The sequence below is a fragment of the Styela clava genome, chromosome 2 (assembly GCF_964204865.1).
Source record: "Styela clava chromosome 2, kaStyClav1.hap1.2, whole genome shotgun sequence".
Classification (NCBI taxonomy): domain Eukaryota; kingdom Metazoa; phylum Chordata; class Ascidiacea; order Stolidobranchia; family Styelidae; genus Styela; species Styela clava.
The window spans coordinates 12,393,276-12,404,648 of NC_135251.1; the positions used below are offsets into that span (position 1 = coordinate 12,393,276).

The window sequence follows — 11,373 nt, forward strand, 5'->3', positions numbered from 1 at the left end:
TTTGTCATTTATTAAGAAAGCAACTTGACGCTTAAAAAGCAAGAGTAGCAGACACAGATAAAGAGAAGATAACATTGAGTCTGGCGGACGAAGAAGTGGTCGAAATATGTTTTCAATCGCCTGGGTGATCGGACATGCAAAATGGCACAAACATGGAATACTTCCAGAATAATATCAGTGACTCCAGATCAGTGGTTCCCAACCAATGTTCCCTCGTGTTTGTAGTATGTGTGCGCAGAAATTTTGGTGTGTGCGCACTTTTTTGGAAATGACTAATATTTGTGCAAAAACCAATGAAGAAATTTTGGCGTTCTAACCGGGTAATAAGTGGGCCAACAACAAACTTTCTCAACCTGCCAATCGAGAACATTGTTACATTACATCGAAATACGTCTGTGCGCAGTAAATCTATGCGTGTGCGCAGTCTCTGAAAGCTGTGTGCGCGCGCACACGCGCACACCTTAGAGGGAACACTGTTCCCAACCCTTCTTCTTTTGTGGCCCATAATTTCTCAAACTGGGGAGAAACTACAATTAAAATATAAACTCTTTTCGCAAAGATGGACACTTCCATCTCATTAGTTGAAATTAGAATTACCACTCAGAGCCAAAAGGCAGCAGTATCATTCAGTGCTACAACAATCAAAGTGTAACCGTAAATATATACTACTACGGTCCAACTAATTTATCGATAACTCCAGCAATTTCAATAAGTGTGTGACCACCTAAAATGTTTCTGTGGCCCAGCTAAAGGCTCATAAATATTGCGAAAATGTGCTTTCAATACCTATTATGAAATTTTATCAGTACAGTTCTAGAAATACTTTCATTCCCGGAATTTATTCAGTATGAGACGATTATTTAATATGAAACAAAAGCTTACATTAACACAATTTGATTGGTATTGCGCAATTTGTGTAGCTTTTCTAGAATCCAAAACTTCTTCCCATATGACAACCCAATAATACTATGTGGAGAAGAGATGACACTAATTATTTTCGGAATGTGAGAAACATACATAGAGCAACACACATTATAAAATTGAAAACGGAAGATATTGGCTCATAGCAGTTGGTAAGCAATGGGTCACCCAGTCATCGACATATACCAAAGAAAATATATAACGATGAAAATATTATTTAAAAAAATACAAAAATGTTTTGGAATGGAAAGTATATCGAAGGCACGGTTCGGATTTTCAAATATTTTGAACAAAATTATTTAATTTGCCTGCATTGCTGTTCCTCATGACAGGCTGAAAATGGATCGACCAACAATCTCAGGTCGAGTTGGGTCTATGTCTCATTTAGCAATATTTTACCCAGCTGAGACACAAATATATATAGGTGAATAGGCCACAAATATACTCGTAGTTGCTTTATCAAATATTGTTACCCGGAAACATTATCCAAAGCCCCATCATGCTATCCATATCATGCTATTTATAAAATTGTTATTTCACACGCGGAAGTAGGCTACACTAATGTATGTCAAGGTTTAGTTTGCACCGATTGTGTTCTGATGATCATTTCCAGGTGATTCACGGACGGATCAAATTGCAACAAACATGATTCATTACAAATTCGATGAATGCACTTAGTGCACAAACTTATATGACTGATGAGGGAGCTAAATTTTCAGCGTGTGGAAGCAAACAAACGTAACGTTTAGTAAGTACCAAATGCATTGTGATAGGCAATTTAAATGCTACATGACGGGATCAAATTGAGAATTGATCAGATTGAAATATTACTGAGGTTTTATTTTACAGAATAAATAAAGTGAAAGTAAATTAGTGTTATATAAAAACGAGTTGTTACTACTATGGGGCTTGGCTTGATCATTTCGATTGCTTTGGTCATTTCTGTGAAAGGAGAATCTATGAATAGTAAGTAAAATTCATATTATCATTTTATATCTTGTTATATTATGTTTATTGTTGCTATGTTTCCTCCGATTATGACGACAATCTGAACTTTTTCTAAAATTTCATTAGATGAATATTAGATTTCCGCCTTTATATTGTAATATAAATTGTGTTATGCATGTCAGCAAACCAATCAACGTGTTTCCTTGTAGTTCTTCAAGTCATCGTCCCATTCATATCTGCTGATATCTACACAGCATCAGTAGATTCACATTCAGCATTAACTTGTCACTGATATCTCACAATTGCTCTCCCACTAATATACTATTTCGCAATTGTCCCCGTTATTGATCTGAGATTAAATTTCATTTTATCAATTTGCTCAATTTTTTTAGACACGTGTGATTCGTCACCTTGCAAAAATGGGGGAACTTGTCAAAATTCGAATGAGGAGCCGTATTATACGTGCGTTTGTCATCCAGAATATCAGGGAACTCAGTGTGAAGGTGCGTAATATATATTGTCGAATCTACCAGAACTACCAATACACTACTACAGAACTAATCTACCTGTAGAGTTGAGACGATTTATACAAGATATTTTGGGTATTTTACTGTATTTCTAGTCTCGAAGCATTCTTCTGCATCAACCATAATATTTTGATGATTAATTAACATAAATCTAGGGTTTTGTCGTATCAATTCTAAAAAAACAGCCTGCTTTACAACAAGGGCTTGTTTTAAATCAATTTATTTTCGTATTTTTAATTGAAATATCCCTCGAATCGACGTGAAACTACACGGCAGAATAGTGCGCCTCAACTCAAACTGCGCTGGAATAATACCCTCCACAATGTAGACACAAATTTCTTTCTTATCGCGTAGCATTATCACGTTAATACCTAAGATTTTATGAGACAATGGTTATTCGAGGTATCAGAGAAAAGATATTTAATACAAAAGAAACAAACAATACAGCCATTTCAAACAAAACAGGTAAAAAAATAGATTTGAAACTTTTTTTTACAAATCCCTACAGAACCTTTATTATGTTCTTCCAGAAAATGTAGCTGATTCGGAGATGTTAGGATACACTGAGATACAAATACCAGCTATCAGTTTATCTTTTTGTACTTTGATTTTAAAAATCACGCTATAACTCTTAATACTATCACACAATCGACGCAGAATTTTAGAATAGAAAAACAATTCAGACAATTTAACAATGAAGTAACGTGGAAATAAAAAATTTCGTGCCTTACCGAAATCAAAAACCTTTATCGCGTTAACATTTAAGATTACAATTACATACAGCCCCATAGCAACGAAAAACCAGATACTTTCAACAAATTAGCGAACCATTAACTCTATGCTATTTACAAAATTAAAAAATGTAATAAAAAAAAGTGTGGGCTATGAATATTAGCGTAATTTTTCTTCGCTTATTTTAATTTTTTGTTGATCTCCTAAACGTGCTGGTTGCGTTTGGTTCGGCACGACAATGAGACAACATGTCACTTTAACTAAAATATTTTTAAGTAAGGGCGAAGAATCAATGACCACAGAAAATATACTGAACACTTCTAAATGAAAATGAAACTGTTTTAAATTAGATAATTTCAAAAAAAAATCTTAAACATACATTTGTTATTAAAATTAATAAAAGCTGTCATCCTATTTCATTTTCTGCAGAAATAACATTCATCATCAGCACCACAAACAACTGCAAATATCACGTCAACCTTCGTGATAAAAAATTATTCACCGATACAAAATCAACATGTAGAAGTCTTGGAGGAGCGAGAGCAATGATGAAAACAGCAAAAATTCAGAACTTGGTTGAAAGTCAGGCAATAAAGCAGTATGGAGCCACAGGAGGAGAAATTGGATTTTGGATTGGTGGATACAAAGATAAAAATAGATGGACATGGGCTGATGGTACAGACGTTCCAACAACAGGGAAAAATTCAAAATGGGCTGTAAACCAACACAGTTCCAATGGCTATATGATGTTTATTACTTCGTTCCGCACCACTAGAGAAAATATGAAATGGCATGCTGTACCAAACAACCTAAAGAAGAAAGGCTACATATGTGAAATATCAGGTATAATTTTGTCCCAACACATCGCTCTCACATGATGCTCTTTCAGTTCATATATTACTTTATGTCAGTGCATCCCAACTTTTTTCAGTTCACGAGTCACGACCCACTTTTATTACAATTTTTTGTGCGACCTCCAATGAGATGTGAACAATGTATCCACAAGCAATCTAATATTAATGGGGAACTTGAGCATGCATACTATATGATTAGGCTTGTTAGGAGACAAGCTCACACGCAACGTAGCATCAACACTCAACACATTGTGCTTTTGGCTAAAAGTAATTCCCTGTCTCAAATGAAAACCGCGTTTGATATAATCAGAGTCATATTTTCTCATTACAACTTTCCAAGCTTTCATTTTTTTTCTTTTACTTCGCAACCTTTTCTTTTTAAAAATTTATTTTTTTGCGGCTTGCAAGAATCAAACAAAGTTACGATTTAAAATAAAGTATTTTAACCCTGTTTAGCCAGCATTTAAAATGCAACTCATTGGACATAAGATTATTAATTACATGACAGGCGTCATTACTACCGTCTACCTGAATTCTATAAATTACTAATCTGCCTAGTAGCCTACCTACAGTTTCCAACATATGTAGGGGCGTACTAAAAATATTAACGCATAATTCTAATTGTAATGGCGTAGTGATAAGACCACAATTACCCGATCTAATCGAAAACTGTACGTAATATTTGGAAATACTTCTCAACACAACTCGGATAGCTTCGCGACTCTCTGGTTGGAAAGTACTAATTATGTAACAAATAAAAAAAATTTCAATATTCCACCATTTTTGCAAATCTTTTTTTTATTAATGAACATGAAAACATAAAAAAAGCAAGTAATATTTTGTTTTAATCAACTTAGGGTGTGAGATTAAACTGCATACCTTTTGTCACCAGCACATCCTGTTCCTGATTAATTCTCTGTGATTTGTGGAAATTTTAGGAATCATTTATCATTCACGTATAAATAAATAAAAGTGTGTTCCCTATTAAATTAGCACAGAATGATTTTTTCTATTTTAAATCAATCCACCCATATGATAAATATAATGCGTGTGTGAAATAGTGGAGTAATCGTGAAAATCACAATCGATGACATATGCGTCCCTGAGTTTCGTGAAATGTATTGCATAACCATAACATTGTGGTGGTATTTTAACTGGCTAGTCCGTGTTTCTGGTTTGAATAAATTGTGTTGTTTATTCAAAACAGCATTTAGTTTGAATTTATCAATCAAGTATTTTCTAATATATATAATTTATTTAATATGCAACGGATGAATATATATATCAGTTGTCCACTGTGCCACAAATTAGTAAATACAGTATAATCTTTATTCAGATTATCAGCGCCCGGTGTACTTTAAAATATTATAAAAAATAAAATCTGAATTTCATTCACTGCTTCGGTTAGTTTTTTGGTTTTACTTTCATATGTGTGTGTGGTGAGAAAATGTTATGACCTAATCAAACAATGAAACGAATTTTATATCTTTAAATGTAATATTCTGATAGGTGTATTAAATAACGTTTTACCTTTCTAATCTCGTGATTTTTACAGTGGTTGACAGATGTTTGCTATTTCCATGTCTTAATTCGGGAACGTGCACATCAATTGGTTGTCAAAGAAAATGCCAATGCATGGGGGGTTATATGGGAGAAAATTGTAAAAATAGTAAGTGGCGTCTTTATTTTTTTTAAATGATTTCAGAATTTGCACATTTTACGAGTAATTTGCACATTTAACGTTTTCAAAATATCAATTTTTATACATTTTGGTTGTAACTAGTTCCTGTCTCAGTTTTGTTGGCTACAAATCATCACCTGATGTTGGAGGAAAATAGATTTTATTGAAATTTATTCAATATGTAAAGTTCTGAGACAGACCGACATAAGAAACGATATTTTTGTTGTAATTAGTTCCCTCATAAACCAAAAAATAACTGGGGTTCGTTTTACAGAATAAATAGAGTGAAAGTATATTAGTGTTTTTACAAACGAGTTGGGTTCTCTTTCTTGATCTAGGATAAAATTCAATTTTTTCATACCGCTCAATATTTTTAGACGTGTGCGATTCGTCACCTTGCACAAATGGAGGAACTTGTGAACTCTCGACTAAAGAGCCGTATTACACATGCGTTTGTCAGCCAGAATATCGAGGAACTCAGTGTAAAAGTAAGTAATATATATTGTCAATTCTACCGAATCCAAATAGAAAAAAAGATTCTCCTGTAGAGTTGAGACGATTCATACAAGATATATTGGCTATTTTACTGTATTTATAGTCCCGAAGCATTCGTTTGCATCAACCATAATATTTTGATGATTAATTGATCTTTAAGTCTATGGTCTCGCAATATCAATTATAAACAACAGCCTGCATTACAACAAGGGCTTGTTTTAAATCATTTTTTTTTGGACCTCCAGAAGTATGCGCACCAAGATGACGCACAACCTGAACATAGTATGTGTGTACCGGTTAGGATTCAGGTTGTGCGACATCTTGGTGCGCATACTTCTGGAGCACCTTTTTTTTGTATTTTTCATTGAAATTACCCCTCGCATCAGCGCAAAACTACACGGCAAAATAGTGCGCTTCAGCGACTGCGCTGGAATAATACTCTCAAAAATGTAGAAAATATTTTTGCTCCCATTTTCACTCTTATCGCGTAGCATTATCGTCAAGTTAGTACCCACACCAAAGCCATAAGATTTTATGAGTCAATGGTTTTTCGAGATATCAGAGAAAAGGTATTTGATACACAGGAAACAAATAATACAGCCATTTGCTGCTCTACAAACATCGAAAACACTTCTCGGGTAAATTCGAGACTACAATGAAGAAAATCATAAGAAATCATTTTCAACAAATTAGCAAACCCATAACTCTGCTATTTACAGGACTTAAATAAAACGTCTGTCGTAATTCTAGATTGAAATCAAACAATTAATATCGCTCGCAGAAATACTAAAACGCGCTTTGGCATATTGGGCGTCAGAGGACACAATGTTGTCATCAAAGTATTCTTATGCCATATGAATCAAGAAGGAGCGGAAAGCCGATAAAATGAATTAATCATATGGCAAACCCCATTCCCTTGTCTATTTATCGGTCCATATCGGGTTCGAGAATAATTAATTGTATCAGACGCATGTGCTTGATGGTTGAGGAATCCGTAACTTAACGGAGCTTTCGTAAATTACCCAAAAGCGGTGAGGAATTCAGCAATCAATCCTCTTGCTCATATTCATCCCTCACGTGATTCGAATCTGTGAATTTAAACAAGGTGCGATGACAAGCTTGAATACACGCCTTATATGATCATATTAATAGCCAATAGCGATGTTTGTCATCTTAGAAAGTCGGCATTTTAAAGGCTGTGAATCTATGGACACGACGTTTTTTAGTGTGAATTGCGTCAGTATATTCAATGAACACTTGCGAATGAATACAAAACTTTTGAAAATCCATAAAAGTTGTCATTTTATGCAGATATAAGATTATTCCATGATACAACCAACAACTGCAAATATCACGTCAACCTTTATGATAAAAAATCATTCGTCGAGACGAATTCAACTTGTAGCAGTCTTGGAGGAGCGATAGCAATGATGAAAACAACAGAAATACAAGACTTGGTTGAAAGTCGGATAATAAAGCAATATGGAGCCACAGGAGAAGCACTTGAGTTTTGGATTGGTGGATTTAAAGTTAGTAATTCATGGATGTGGGTTGATGGTACAGACGTACCAACAACAGGAAAAGATTCAAAATGGTCAACAAACCACCACACTTCCACGGGCAGTATGATTCTTAGTCCGCATGGCGGCGATAGAGAAAACATGATGTGGTTTGCTAAACCAAACAATAGGAAGCGCGGATACATATGTGAAATATCAGGTATAATTTTAAAAAATAGTACAAGAGTAAACCTATTTCCAAATCATAACTGCTTTGTGCTTAAGACCAACATTCAATATCACAAATCTATACATACACATGGCGCGGCTTTCCTGAAACCTTTAACATTAGTTTGTTGATATTTTTTTATATTCGATTATCATCAAATGTATTATTCTAATATATGAGTGCATGTATATATTATAACGTTCTAGTATTGGTAATGATTTGAATTTTCACAGCGGTTGACAGATGTTTGCTATTTCCATGTCATAATTCGGGAACTTGCACACAAATTGGTTGTCAAAAAAAGTGCGACTGCATGTGGGGTTATACGGGAGAAAATTGTGAAAATAGTAAGTTTCATCATTATTTTTGTAAATGATTTCAGAATATCAAGTCTGAAACATTAAATTATAACTATTGTCCGCCATCATTACATTGGTTCTAGGTGTTATTATGGTCCCAATCTTAAATCTTAATGGAATCCTCAATCTTAAAAAAATTGCAAGAATTTAATAAATAGTTGGAATAGGGATGATAAAATAGTAGTGAGAAAATACTGACGCACCAGAATAACCTTTGCCTCATGCTTAAAAATAATTAGATTGATTCCCATAAAAAAAAACAGGAATAGTATAAAGTAATTTTCATTCACAGAACTTCCGTGTTTTTATTTCTATTTTTAAATTCGACCATAACTCGATAACCTAGGTGTTTAATATTGCATGAAGTCAAAAAAACAATACACAGAGAAAATACAATGTGCATAAACGCGTTTCACGATTTGTAATTAATGTATGGTATTTATCTTGAAATCAGGAGTTTCACAGATTTCTTGCTTCCAGTCAGGAATTTCAATTCAATGGAATCGAGAAAATCACAAGATGGGAAGAGTGTATAAACTTCATCTGGAGGTGATTGAGTATTTCATATTTAAAGAAGTCATTGTTTATTATTTGTGATTTGGAGAATACGAATCGGGAAATTCTGAATTTATTTTTATATTCGATTGAATACAGTTCTTGCTATTGAAATGTATTACGCGTTTCGTATTTATTTTACTCATATTTCTGGGTCACGCTTCGATAACAGTGTTTATTGACTTTATTATTGCAAAAAAAAAGTTTAAAGTGAGCTTCAAATTGCAGAGAATGCAAATATATTAATCAAAAATAACTTTTGCCCATTTGAACAATGAATTCGCTCTATTCTACTTTATTTCTTTTGAAGTTACAGTTATTTTCATTTTCCGATCACATTGATGTTAAAATAAAATTTATTAGGGTTCAAATACCATAATCAATAAATATTATAGACTTCATTATAGACAAATAAATTGCCAACGAAATACACGCAAGAATCATAACCTGTCGTACGAGCAATATCAATTATGTCTTTTACACAGGATTTGACGTCTAAGACGACCAAAGCAACAAACGTGCAAATCCTAGTGACTGAAGAAGCATCAATAAATATCGGGAATGTGTCCGACCCATCACCGATTCACTGCTTCCCAAGCACTCGTCTTTCCATATCACCCAATAAATATATCCTTGTGGATCTATGGGTGGCTCGGATTAGAATGTCTTTGAAATCCGTTGCTAAAGTCCATTACATCTTTGATGAATCAAAGCTCAAAGTCGAACTCGTTGACTTGTCGTAAAGTAAAACTTCTTTTTTATTTCTTTGAGACTCTCAAATGATTGTCATGACGTTGTATAAAGTCTATCTTATGACATATCTGGATTCATTATCACGGACTTAAGTTTTATCTGCGGTCACCCATGCTTCAATGCGAAGAAAAACAATCATGAAATATTCAAACATTCGCACGCTTGATATTGATTTTTCAACGGATGTTCTGACTTATCCTTCTCCAGAATGAAACTTCTTCGCATGTCATTGATCCGCAACTATCATAGAGTATTGCTGTCACAATTTAGATCGTGTTATTATTGCGGCAATTCTGCATTTTTTTAAATTCAACCTATATACCTGTTATACCGATATGATTTCTTTTATACGAATGAGTTGAAGATTATTTTGCATCCAAATACGGTTTTGTTTATTTCACGTATATTACAACGAACTATTCTGTGTTCCAGAAAAAGTGTTTTATTTTAGCATGCATCATCATTCAATAAAGATACCACAAATATATATTACCTGTTTAATAATATATAAGTATTTTGCTTTTAGTTCGCAAACAACATGACCACCCATCGCACTATGTATAACCCAGTCGCGAACATTCACTGTCTAATCAAACAGCCAACACGGAATGATTGAATGAATGCTTAGGATCAGCGTGTGGTATTAAATATGACAGTTAAGCTCAATGACCAGTTCAACTATATGCCATCACCACGCTGAAATTGGTGGGAACGTGTTTATACATTATTATATTATCTAGTCAGCGGCATGAAATATGAGCATAATATTCCACTTAATGAAATACGAAATGTAAAGGTATTGAATGACATCATGCTCTACGGCAGGCCTGTCCATAAAATGCAAGTTTTTTAACATAAAATCAATCAAGTTACTATAGTTATAACTATTTACTGGTTTCCGAGTAGGGCTAGCAAAATATTTGAATATCAAGTCGAATATAAAATAACAGTTCACTATGGGAATATCTGGTAACATGGGGCGTGGACATGGCATTCGCGCGCCGCTGGATCAAAGAATCGATCATTACACAAAGCACACCTGAATTTCTGACGGCCACACGAGAATCTGCACACAGTTTTCACTAAGAAACGAAGACATCAAAATTGCGTGTTATATTTGTGGTAAAATGTTTTTTTATTTATTCATTTTCAGTGGCTATGATATTGTCTCAATGTTTAAATAAGCCTAATTAGCGCAAATGTCGCGGGAATATCAAGTTTTAGTGAGCCGTTTCGTAAAATTTGAAATATTAATACAAGTATTTAATGAAGTAGCATTGTAAAAATTTCTGGACATATATATATACTAATTTGTATATGTAAAAAATGCCATTCATTAAGTCAATTTTATTAGAATTATTGACGGATACGCAGTGACGACATTTTGAAAATTTTTATTTAACGCAAACATAACATAAACAAAAATAAGAACATTAATGGACAACGGAGTCCCGGAGCCAGTGGAAAAAATATTGTTGACTTTTTATTTTACGTTGGCGATAAGGTGATCAAAGCTGACACGTAAGATAGCAACCAGAATGGAAATAATTTGGAAATTTAGGTTCCAATTTCATTCCTATAATTGCGCTCAGCGCCCGTCGCCAATGATCGCACAGTACCGTTTGAGTTCGTCGAACAGAACGCACAGTTATGCGAAAATAACTTGATAAATATATATGTAATAAAAGGAACAGGCGTTTGGATGTAGATATATGGCGGGAATAATCACACAAAAATCACGAAACATACTAAAAGTCTATTTTAAAATACCATTATATGTCCATGAAGATTATGAAAGTCATAACAGTAAACAGTTCAAA

At 33.9% G+C, this 11,373-nt stretch overlaps 1 protein-coding gene across 1 annotated transcript; it reads left to right on the forward strand.

Moving 5' to 3' along the window:
• The first annotated feature begins 1,735 nt into the window (after window positions 1-1,735).
• On the forward strand, window positions 1,736-10,019 carry LOC120335986 (uncharacterized). Its single transcript, XM_078109844.1, has 9 exons — window positions 1,736-1,887; window positions 2,262-2,372; window positions 3,558-3,971; window positions 5,538-5,651; window positions 6,041-6,151; window positions 7,470-7,877; window positions 8,120-8,233; window positions 8,700-8,794; window positions 9,286-10,019. Exons 1-9 carry the CDS (start codon window positions 1,824-1,826, stop codon window positions 9,541-9,543), a joined length of 1,689 nt encoding a protein of 562 aa, XP_077965970.1. The 5' UTR covers window positions 1,736-1,823; the 3' UTR covers window positions 9,544-10,019.
• The last annotated feature ends 1,354 nt before the right edge of the window (window positions 10,020-11,373 follow it).